Source organism: Capra hircus, chromosome 10, assembly GCF_001704415.2.
Source record: "Capra hircus breed San Clemente chromosome 10, ASM170441v1, whole genome shotgun sequence".
In the NCBI taxonomy this organism is placed as follows: domain Eukaryota; kingdom Metazoa; phylum Chordata; class Mammalia; order Artiodactyla; family Bovidae; genus Capra; species Capra hircus.
Window position 1 is genome coordinate 17,660,655 of NC_030817.1, and position 12,847 is coordinate 17,673,501.

At 36.9% G+C, this 12,847-nt stretch overlaps 1 protein-coding gene across 1 annotated transcript in view; it reads right to left on the reverse strand.

Annotated features, from left to right (window-relative positions):
• Positions 1–12,847, reverse strand: part of LIN52 (lin-52 DREAM MuvB core complex component) — a 116,723-nt gene that overhangs the window by 97,597 nt on the left and 6,279 nt on the right. The window contains exons 3-5 of the mRNA XM_005686072.3: positions 12,515–12,552; positions 7,820–7,886; positions 5,245–5,328 (exon numbers count right to left, since the gene is read on the reverse strand). Coding sequence (XP_005686129.1) covers positions 5,245–5,328; positions 7,820–7,886; positions 12,515–12,552 — 189 coding nt within the window. The remainder of the gene's footprint in view (positions 1–5,244; positions 5,329–7,819; positions 7,887–12,514; positions 12,553–12,847) is intronic.

Sequence of the window (12,847 nt, forward strand, 5' to 3'; positions counted from 1 at the left end):
GAATCATGACCACTGCCCAGGTCATAATAACGCTGGAGTAGGGGTCAGGTAGAAGGAAAAATCAAACCGTTATCAACAAGCTTCACACTATATTTACTATGTGTGGTTGATCATCCACTGTCATAAAAGAAAAATTTCAGACATTATGAGATCTTCAAATGCTACTATTCATCATTAAAACACAAACTATCCAGGAAAAGAACAATTTCCAGAAGCTCCACGTTTTCATTTTTAAGTGAATGGATATCATTAAAAAAAAAACTGTTCATTTCGTCAAAAGGCATCAAGGAGCTGCATCATTCAGTCATCCAATCAGCAAATACATACTGTACAGCTACCATATGGCAGGTACTCTGTGGGTTACGAAGACAGCTCCAAAATATGATTCTTACCTTCAAGAGCTACAATTAATCTAAGAGATAAGACACAAACCAAAAGTCTCCCAGAATGGTAAAAGTGACAAAAAATGAAACAAATGAACTGCTCTAGGAGCTATCTCAGAGGTCAGAAAAGTGAGTTTACTTTCTAGATCAAGTTTGAAAAGGAAAGGCTGATGAAAGAGGTAGATTCTGGCTAAATAATGAAGGACAAATAAAATTCCTATATTAGAAATAGGTCAAGGAGGGCTTCCTGAGAAAAGGAGCAACATGAATCAAATTAAGATGGGGAAGTGTCCCAGGAAGAGAATTTCCAATGCAGATGATGCATGGTATTCTGTATGGGAGCAGTAAGAAGGCTAGACATTAGGCTCAGCCCAGAGTAAGGGGATTTTGAAAGCCATGTTAAGGAATCTGAATTTTATTGTATGGGTAATGAAATACTACTAATGACTTAAGAGTAAAGGACAAACAGAAAGCAAACACTACTTAAGAAAAATTAACCTCATATTGGTAAACAAGATGGACTGATATGAGGTAGCTGAGACACAAGGAGGGCAGTTAGAAGGTGACTACAATAGTTTTGGTAAGACAAGAAGGACACAGAACTCAGACAGAAGTAACAGAAATGGAATTCTTCATACATTAAAGGTAGTTTTTTTATAATTCTATATATTTCATGGGAATTTCACGTAAATTAACTGCCCATATAAAGTCTGAGGGCCCCAATCATGAAAAGCTATAAATACCTATATAAAACATTATTGCATTCTAAAACCTGCACACCAAAAGGGTTATCTGAGATATAATCATGTGCTAAATCAAGAGGCAGGGTTCATCTTCCAAAAGATACAATCTAGTCACTATTAGCCCTAGAAGGCTCACATTTTTTCTATACTAACACTTAACAATGCTCCAGGGAAGTGACAAACAATCATGTTTTGAGGACAAATTTTTTTTGCGTTTTTTTTCTTTTCATCATCTTTATCAGTTACAGATATTTGCATGAAAACAGGATCAGGGTCCTTGGGGATTCATCAGTTCGTACTGCTTATTTTTCATCCATGTCATCCTCTCAATTAATGCAGGAAGGAGGATTGAGATATCGAAACACCAGATTAGGGTGTCAAGTAAATGTCAACCCCTAGAGTAGATGAATAATCTGTAAGGACAAAAAGGATCTTGTTTTTATGCAAATACCCTATACACAATAAAACAAAGAGGTTATAGCCAAGAAATCCACTACATATCAATGTGATTCTTACCAATTCAAAATCAAAAAACTATTTTCTGCATGTCAACTAATTATTATGATCAGGGAAAATGACAATCAGTAGCAAAGCACTGCTACAGAAATTGAAAGAAAGCTGTATTTTGAACTAGAAAATAATTTTGAGAAATCTCAGCTGTGCTCATAGAACTCATCTGGCAGAAACAAGCATTTCTACTGCAGAATTTTGGTTCCCTGCTTAAGGTCACTGAGTTAGGTGACTTCAAACCCCTACCTCCAAAAGCCTCAAGTTTTAGAAATATAAATAATTAATAATAATGATGATCTTAGCCATGTGGAATAAAAACTGAAACAAACCATACCAAATTTCTGTTTTTGTGCAAAGACATTAAAATACATTTACTGATGCTCAGAGAACCAACTCATTATCCTAAACTGATAAAGAATCATTTATCCAGTAAGAACAGCATTCAAGGTAATAAATAATGAAGAGTTGGTTAAGATAAAGTTCTTCACAGAAAAATCCTAGCTAATAAGAAGGAATCATAGAATTAGTATAATATCATTTCACAGCCTATAATAAAATAGTGAATCTAGGCAGTTTTCAATGGCTGTTAAAACTCTGGTTGTAAGGCTGATAGAGAATTTTATGAGTAACAGATCAGGCAAACAATACCTTTATCAATGAATTAATCTTAACATCACAAAAAGAGACAAGCAGACAGGATGTACCCTTCTGAAGGATGTGTACAACACCATTTATGAAATATTCTTGTCAAAATAAAAATAAAAATCAATCCTGTATCTGTATGAGCTTCTAAATGTAATTACTGGGAAATAAAAAGGGATAGATGGACATATTAACCACTACCACAGGGATAAAAGCAACAAAATCCAGAGTGGGGAAAATTCCACAGAAAAAGTAACAATAATAAATGGCAAAGGAAAATAATAGGGAGGTGGAACTATGCCAGATTAAAAGAAACTTAAAGTGAAAGTGAAGTCGCTCAGTCGTGTCCGACTCTTTGCGACCCCATGGACTGTAGCCTACCAGGCTCCTCCCTCCATGGGATTCTCCTGGCAAGAGTACTGGAGTGGGTTGCCATTTCCTTCTGCAGGGGATCTTCCCGACCCAGGGATCGAACCAGGGTCTCCCGCATTCCAGGCAGACACTTTAACCTCTGAGCCACCAGGGAAGCTTAAGAGACTTATTAATCAAATATAGTACCTTACTTAAATCCTGATTCAAACCAACCAACTATATAAAGACAATTATGAGTGAACCAGGGAAATATGAATTCTGATTGGCTATCTGATATTAAACAAGTCTGTTAAAATTCCTTAGGCATAATTAATAGAATCACAATTATACTTAAGAAAAAACAAGGAAAGAAAGTCCTTGTCTTTTGGACTCACATATGAAGTTATTTAGTAGTGAGACAATATGATGCCTGAGATTTGCTTTAATTATGTAGGTTGGCAGAGGTTGAAACAGATTTGCCAGATGCTAACTATAAAACCAAATCGTCAGTATATAAGGTCAATATTCTACTTTCTCTCCTTTGGTATATGTTTGAAATTTTTCATAATAAAAAGTAGAGAAAAAACTACTTCATTATCGTTCTCAGCAGGAAGATAGGAAAAGAAAAACTAATCAGAAGGAATATAGTAATTTCATCTACAACTAACTAGAGACAACACTGTTGATAAATACATTCAGTAATACAGCATCTTTTTTATACAATAAAGTTTTGAAAAAATTTTATTCCATAAGAAAAACTGACATAGATAAAGCGATCACTGTGATCATTACAGCATGTATTATCCAGAGCTAGAAACAGAATCAAGTTCTACACTGTATAAGTCTCGCATTTATGAATTTAATAATCATGGGATTTTCATTATAAACCCTTGAGGTCTATGACATACATGGTAAAGAGTAATTTTGCCAAGACAAGCTTCAATCATGAGAAATAAATGACTAGTATACAGAGGAGTCAGTCACATCGCAGACCACCTAGCAACCATGTCTCAGAGCAGCCTGTGGCTCTCTGCTCCTTGATCCATGAAGTGATTTTAAAATGTTTTCTTGGGAAACAAACATCAACTGCTAATGATAGTAATGGAAATAAAGAAAACAAAAACAGGACTAAGGAAGTGCTATTAGTCGAAAATTGGTAGTTTTAAATTAAATTTTAAAGTGAAATGTTCAATTGGTAGTAAAATCAATGATGTGGACAAATCCACTGCATGTTCTATAAACAAGAGAAACAATTTGTTAAACTGCTGTTGGGAATTATATTAATCAGTACAAAACAGTTTTGAAGAAAGTTATAAGCTATGGTAGTCTCTCAAAATTGTGCATTTATCAAGGTCTCAGGAAGTACCTACCCAATGAGAATGAAGTTTTAACACTCTATGTTGAGTATTTCTTTCAATTACAAAGTGAAAATCTACAATTCCTTTTCCAGTTTTATAATGAACAGAGTATGGAAAGAAATATAGTTAAAAATCATTTTAAACTAAAAGACTGGAGAGCAGACAGAAATACAGAATTTTAAAAGCATTACTCGTACTGGCAGATTACATTTTTGGTGTGTTACAATACCCTTCCTTTGGGGAAGCAATCCTCCTCAAATGCATTCTACATGATCTGAGTCAGACTTAGGGTTCCAATCTGCATGTGCACCCCGCCCCCAGGCTGGCCCATCTCAGTGCTCTATGCTACTTGGCTAAAGGACTGGTTCCAGGAAAGGTATGTAAGCCAAGATGGAATAGTAGAGGCCTCCCAAGGACCTTTTCTGGGCAATTTTCAGAAAACATCTTCTTCCTTTTGGGATTACAAGATTTAAAGACATATAAACTGGAGCTCCTATTGGTCACCTGCCTGAGTGCAAGGTCAAAGAATAATAATAATGCATGAGTGAAGCAGAACTCTGAAATGTAAAACAAAAGCAAGAACAAGAGCACATTCCTAAGACATCACTAAGCGTCATGGATCTGGGGAGGGATGGACTGGGAGTTTGGGGTTAGCAGATGCAAACTATTACATTTAGAATGGATAAACAAGGTCCTATTATATAGCACACGGGACTATATTGAACATCCTGTGATAAACCATGATGAAAAAGAATATAAAAGAGAATGTATATATGAGTATAACTGAGTCACTTTGCTGTACAGCAGAAATTAACACAACACTGTAAATCAACTCTACGTCAATAAAAAGTCAGTCAGTAAGAGTCAAGGATCAAGATATGTTCAAAACTATTTCTACTCCTAGAATTTTGATGTATGTGAATAAAATCCTTTTGCTTAAGCTAGTTTGATTTGACATTCTATCACTTAAAACTCAAAGAGTTTCCAATATACTTTCACTGTACAGAGAAAAATAACTTGCAACCTAGTAAACTCGGTAATTATTCCAGCACACTCTATCGTAAAAGGCTTACTTCATGGATTACAGTGCCTTCTTACCTTTCAGTTCAGTTCAGTTCAGTCGCTCAGTCATGTCTGACTCTTTGTGACCCCATGAATCGCTTTAGAACACCTAATAAAAATACTTCCTGAATTATGCCCGAACGCATCATGAAATACACAGCATGGCCCCTAAATAAATGTGATCTGGGTACTCACACTCATCCAGCCCCAACTGATAGGCCAGGTTCTGAAGGCCTCGTACCTTCTCCATCAGGTTAGCTGTGGTGAGGCTCCCCAGTTCTGAAACAGAATCATTTACTTCAATACCATTTCTTTCCTTCTTTCTAGTAACAACTCACGTGGGTTGCAAACCCTTGCTATAAAAGTTTTCAAACTTAATTACTATTGAGTAAATAGAAAATGGATCCATATCTCTTCTTATCCAATCACTCACCCTAAACACACAGACATACAAATCAGTGAATTTTTCCACCACTGCAAATGCCTCATATGAACTTACCCACTTAACAAGAAGAGAGTAAGCATAAATACAATAGCAATTACGTGTTTTATCCTGAGGATCCTTTTATAACATTCGCTTTGCTATCATACAAAATGAATACACTACTAAAATATGGAACCTTGTGATTGGACACAGCATTGAGAAAGCCTACAGACAGATCTTTGACTTGCAGTATGGACACCATCTCCACCGTCATTCACAAGTCCTCACTGGTCCAGCTGGTACCTCCCAGGTGAAAAGAAGGTGAGTGTGAAAGTCACTCAGTCATGTCCGACTCTTTGCAACCCCATGAACTATACAGTTCATGGAATTGGCCAGGCCAGAATACTGGAGTGGGTAGCTGTTCCCAACCTAGGTAGATATTCCCAACACAGGAATTGAACCCAGGTTTCCCACATTACAGGCAGATTCTTTACTTGCTGACCACCAGGGAAGCCCAAGAATATAGGAGTGAGTAACCTATCCCTTCTCCAGGGGGTATTCCCGACGTACCCAGGAATAAAACTGGGATCTCCTACATTGCAGGGGGATTATTCACCAGCTGAGCTACCAGGGAAGCCCTTCCCAGGTGCATAGTGATAAAGAATCTGCCAGCCAGTACTGGAGACCCAGGAGAGGTGTGTTCAATCCCTAGGTCAGGAAGATCCTCTGGAGTAGAAAATGGCAACCTGCTCCAATATTCTTGACTGGAAAATTCCATTGACAGAGGAGCCTGGCAGGCTACAGTTCATGGGGTCTCAAAGAGTTATACATGACTGAGCACACATACACAATATTTCAATTAACAATAAAATAGCAATAAAACACTAAATAAAATAGCGATAAAAAGTAAATAAGTAAGAGTCAGGGATCAAGATACACTCAAAGCTATTTCTACTCCTAGAATTTTTATTTATGTGAATAAAATCCTTTTGCTTAAGCTAGTTTGACATTCTATCACTTAAAACTCTTAACAATTTCCAATATACACTGTACAGAGAAAAATAACTTATAACCTAGTAAACTCAGTAATTATTCCAGCACACTCTATCATAAAAGGCATACTTTGTTTAGAAAAAAAAGACTAAATATTAATCCAAACTTTTCCTTCAAATCAAATGCCTATAAAAATTGTTAAAGTTTACCAAAAAAGAAGACAGTAGACTTAAAGTAAAAACTTACTTTCCAAGATTTTCATTTAAATAGCACCCAATTACTTTTAGGCTTAAGACATAGGTCAATTTGCATAAAACATAATGCTCTAATCCTTTACTAAAACTTTGAGGTTTCCTTAGAAAATACATGCTGATGGAATATTATATAAATGTCTGTTTGGAACATTAAAGCAATGAACCTGAGATGCCCTTGAGACTTAATTTTCCCCTGGCTGGAGGAGGGGATCTGCTTTTAAGTATTTCACGCAGAACAATGAATTACTTCTGAGATCAAATAGAGGTGTTATTTTCTGCAACTTATCATGCCACAATTATTATCTATATCTGACATAAGTAGACTTTCTCGATCTGTTCAGCTGCTTAAATAGCTTAAGAATCCTGGATTTTCTACCTTAACTTCAGTCTATTACTTCACCACCATCATGAATCTTACCACTAGAAGGACGATAAAAAATTAAATAAAGAAGAGCAAAATCAAGGAAAATTAATGTTTTTTAATTTAAATTTCTACTTTGTGGTTGAGTTCCAAGTCATTTATCAAATATTCACTACTTACAGAATTCTTTGTTGGAGAAATTGATGAGACAGAAAGAACTAAAAGACAGAGTCTTAACCCACTCCGGGGTTGTCAATTAATAGTACTGGCAACAATAGATGGCAGTAAATCCTAAATAAGCCACTTGAGTTATAGCAGTAACAGACTAGTTTTAAAAAGATCAGAGTTTAAATTTTAACTCTTTCTAATAAAACTTGGTTTAAGTTAACCTCTGAAACTTAGATATCATACTTAACTCAAAGAACCTTTATGAGAATTAGAATGAGAAAATTTACATGAGAGCTTCTGATTAACTCTGAGCATCATACAAAATAAAGTTAATATTATAGGAACTTAGCAGCAGCAGCAATCATTATGATTGAGTCTTGAATTGGTAAGATTTCTACACATGAAAAAGTAGAGAAGGACATTTAGATATGAAAAACATGAGTATGATGGCTAAATAGGCAATTTGAAGCCAAGAATACTTGTAAGGGAATAGTGAGAGAAAAACTGTTAAGGTGGTACGTGGAGGAACAAATGTCAGGCCAAAAGTTAAAAGTCACCAGCACTGCTTACCTTTCAACATGTCGATGTCATCACGTTCTATTTCAGCCATCCATTTGGGTGGAGAGCTAGTAATAGGCTGTCAGAAAATAATATATCCATTCAGACAAATGCAAAGTATGAAGAGACCCTATTCTTCTTTCTTATAAGAAAAAGAGCTTTTCACATAGCTGTCTGACTCTGCAACTCCATGGCCTATAGCCTACCAGGCTCCTCTGTCCATGGAATAATCCAGGCAAGAATACTGGAGTGGATAGCTATTCCCTTCTCCAGGGGAGCTTCTCAACTCAGGGATCAAACCTGGGTCTTCCGCATTGCAGGCAGATTCATTACCACCTGAGCCACCAGGGAAACCCTTGAAAACAGTGGCAAATTATAATTTCAAATACCTAGACTTCTCCAGGTTCAGATATGGCCTACACAGAGAACCCTTACAAAACAATACTCTTCATCTTTAAAAGCTGGTTTTAAAGAAATGATCTTAGAAAATTAGGTCTGACTACTGTTACTGCTATATGTATAACAGATTGGTATAGTCGTGAAAGAAACTGGAAATTCACGACTAGTGAAAGCCTCCAACTGAACTGTTTGAAATAATAATCAGGAAGTAACATTTGCTGACAGAGGAGAAGATTTTCAAAGAAAAATCAAGAATGAGAAAATCTTCAATCTGAACAAGAGAATACTGGAATACTCATCACTTAAAATTTCATTTTATTGTAAATGTTATAGAGAACTTTAGAATTTTAAGTTTCTTCTCATTCCTGATAATGAACTTACAAAATATGAAAGAGAGCTCATTCTTAGAACAGCTTTGGCATACCAGCCTTCAATCCAGGCTACACATGAGAACCAGCTGTGTAACTTTAAAAACATACAAATAACTAGGCCATAACCCAGATGCACTGATTCAGAATATCAGGGTGTAGGAGAGGGTCCAGTGGGAAGAACTAAGCAAGGGCATTACGTATCTATTTTTTAAAAGCTCCACAGCTGGTATATGAACAATTCTGATGAGATTTCCCTTCAACTTTGAGCCCTTTTCCTTTTCCTTTTCTTAAACTGAAGTATAACCGACACAAACCGTTATATTAGTTTTGGGTGTAGAGCATAATACTTCAGTATTTGTGCATACTGGGAAATGACTGCCACAAGTAGTCTAGTTGACATTCATCACCATATATGGCTACAAAAGTTTTTTTCTTATAATAGGTGAGCTACCAGGGAAGCCCTAAGATCTCTTAGCAACTTTCAAACAGGCAATACAGTATTATTAACTACAGTTATATTATTAACTGTAGTTACCATGCTGTATATTCTATCTCCAGGACTCATTTATGCTTTTCTTTTTCAAAAAATTCACTTTTATTTGGTACTATGTGATAAGTAAAACACTTTACATGCATCATGTCATTTACTTTCCAAATCAACCCTATGAAAAAAGTATTATTACCCTCCTCATTTCACAAATTAAAAAAACAACAGATGTTTAGGAAGATTATAAATCACTTGCCTCAAGTCATAGAGCTACTGGAACCATGATTCAAAACCCATGAAGTCTGAGTTCCAAAACCACTACTCTACCTTCCCTTGAAGGTCTTAGGTCAAATTCACTATTTTTACCCCTAGTAGGGAATCAGAATATTCCAGGAAATCTTAACCTGAGGCCCTGGGATGGCCCTGAACCCATAGAAACAAAACTCAATACGTATGTCCATACTTCTAGGGAAAAGGTATAGATATTTCATCAGATTTTCAAAATACACCATGCTCTAATTAAAGTTTTAAAAACCACTTATTTATGTTTACAACTCAAAGTAGTTAGTTGTAACAAATATAATTAACTAAAAATTCAGTATGAATGAGAATTTACGAAAACTAACTCAAATCCATTTAATCTACTAGACAAAAAAAAGCTGATCTAATACTAGCTACTGTGTATTGCTTATTAGTTCTTGGTACTATGCAAAGCATTTTACATCCATTATGCTATTTTACACTAAGAAGCCTATGAGATAGTATTAGATGAGAAAACTAAGGCTGAAAGATGTTAGGAAGCTTGCTCAGGTCACAGATAGTGAAATAACAGATTCAAGATTCAAATCCAGGTGTATCTGCCTTTAAAACCCTATGCTATCCTTCACCCTATGCTCAGGCCTTCCTGGATCTTAAAGTCACACACTCCAGCTTTCATACAACCCTACCTTCTGGAAAAACAGAAGCTACAAAAAGGTCCCTTTGAACAAATATGTTCATGTTACCTGAAAGCCACAGGCCTTAATATTTAACTCAGTATCTTTAACCCTAAGTTAACCTTTAACCTAATGAGTAGAGAATGTTAAGCATATGGTAAGGTACTAAGAGAGTTAATTACAAATCCCTAATCTGTTAATAGAAACAGCATGAGCTTTGGAATCAGACAGATCTCTGCTCAAATCCTAGCCAGTCACTCACTAGGACTTGGGCAAGTAACTTAACTTCTAAGCTTCTCTGCTAGTCAGTGCTTCTAACTTTGGGCACAAACGCTTCTGCTGCTGCTGCTGCTAAGTCGCTTCAGTTGTGTCCGACTCTGTGCGACCCCACAGACGGCAGCCCACCAGGCTCCCCCGTCCCTGGGATTCTCCAGGCAAGAACACTGGAGTGGGTTGCCATTTCCTTCTCCAATGCATGAAAGTAAAAAGTGAAAGTGAAGTCGCTCAGTCATGTCTGACTCTTAGCGACCCCATGGACTGCAGCCTACCAGGCTCCTCCGTCCATGGGATTTTCCAGGTAAGAGTACTGGAGTGGGTTGCCATTGCCTTCTCCAACAAACGCTTCTAAGTATGTATAATAAGAATGGATGCTAGTAAGTAGACTTACGGGTTGAAAGCCTGGTTTTGCCATTTATAGCCTATAATCTTGGGTAAACTGCTTAACATCTTTGTGCCTATCTGTCTGTAAAATATGGATAATAATAGTACCTATACGTCATATGGGTTTGTTTGTTTGTTTGTTTGTTTCCTGGCCACATCACACAGCTTGCAGGATCTTAGTTTCCCAACCAGGGATTGAATCTAGGGCCAGGACCGTGAAAGCACTGAGTCCTAACAACTGGACTGCCAGGGAAATCCCCCTCATATGGTTTCAGTTCAGTACAGTTCAGTCCAGTCACTCAGTCGTGTCCAACTCTTTGCGACCCCATGAATCGCGGCACGCCAGGCCTCCCTGTCCATCATCAACTCCCGGAGTTCACTCAGACTCACGTCCATTGAGTCGGTGATGCCATCCAACCATCTCATCCTCTGTCGTCCCCTTTTCCTCCTGCCCTCAATCCCTCCCAGCGTCAGAGTCTTTTCCAATGAGTCACTCTTCACATGAGGTGGCCAAAGTACTGGAGTTTCAGCTTTAGAATCATTCCTTTCCAATGAATTTTCAAGTTCATTTTCAAAAACACTGATTCCTTTAAATGACTGTTGATCTCCTTGAAGTCAAGGACTCTCAGGTCTTTCCAACCACAGTTCAAACATCAATTCTACTGCTCAGCTTCTTCACAGTCCAACTCTCACATCCATACATGACCACTGGAAAAACCATAGCCTTCACTAGACGGACCTTTGTTGGCAAAGTAATGTCTCTGCTTTTCAATATGCTATCTAGGTTGGTCATAACTTTCCTTCCAAGGAGTAAGCGTTTTTTAATTTCATGGCTGCAGTCACCACCTGCAGTGATTTTGGAGCCCCAAAAAGTAAAGTCTGACACTGTTTCCACTCTTTCCCCATCTATTTCCCATGAAGTGATGGGACCAGATGCCATGATCTTTGTTTTCTGAATGTTGAGCTTTAAGCCAACTTTTTCACTCTCCTCTTTCTCTCTCATCAAGAGGCTTTTTAGTTCCTCTTCACTTTCTGCCATAAGGATGGTGTCATCTGCATATCTGAGGTTATTGATATTTCTCCCGGCAATCTTGATTCCAGCTTGTGCTTCTTCCAGCCCAGCGTTTCTCATGATGTACTCTGCACAGAAGTTAAATAAGCAGGGTGACAATATACAGCCTGACGTACTCCTTTTCCTATTTGGAACCAGTCTGTTGTTCCATGCCCAGTTGTAACTGTTGCTTCCTGACCTGCATATAGGTTTCTCATATGGTTTGGTAAAGACTAAATAATGTACGTAAAGTGCTTAGAACAGTGCCTGGCATATGGTACGCACCATGTACATGCTAGCTAACATCATAACCATCCTATCTTCCTGGTTGTGGGAATACATAAGAGAACATATCTAGAGCATCCAGCACAATGGCTGCTGCACCAGGAAATGGAAAAGCTGTAGCTCTAATGAATATCTTTCTTCAGTTTCCAATGAGCCACTGAGAAACTTCAAAATCCTCCAGGGAGATATAAGTTAAAGTCATAATGCATCACATAAACAAAAGAGAAACACTTCAAAATCATAGTTTGGACCAAAAGAATATTGGCGCTACGTTAAATATTTCAATTGCTTTACCTTAAAATCTTTTAAACTGAGAGAAGAGGCAAATAGCCAAAGGTCAAAATATCAAAATAGAGCATTAACATCATTAACATGATGATGATATAAACAGACTTTCAGGGTTGCAGTTACAAAATACTATGAAGGCAATAACATTAGTCTTGAAAATAAAGAAATTACTTGAGATTTTACCCAGAAGCAAAAAATTGGAAAAACTTCATTATGTGAGATATTACTTACACTTTTGAAGGAAGCTGCAAATTCAGCAACACCTGGTACTAAAAAGAAAAAACAGAGCATTAATCATTCAATATTGGCTACTATGTAAGGAAATGGGCACTCCCATACACAGTCATCCTCTTTCATGTGCACAAAGATATACACTGTGAAATCGTTTATACTATCAAAACTTGTATATTATTAGGTTTTCAAATAGGGTATGAGTTCATAAGCTATAGTAAATCTAGACAATAAAATTTAAAAATGAAGTAAATCTATACCTATCAACATGGAAAGATCCACTGATAAATTACTAGGCATTAAATTAAGTTAAGCTGTAGATCACTAATACAG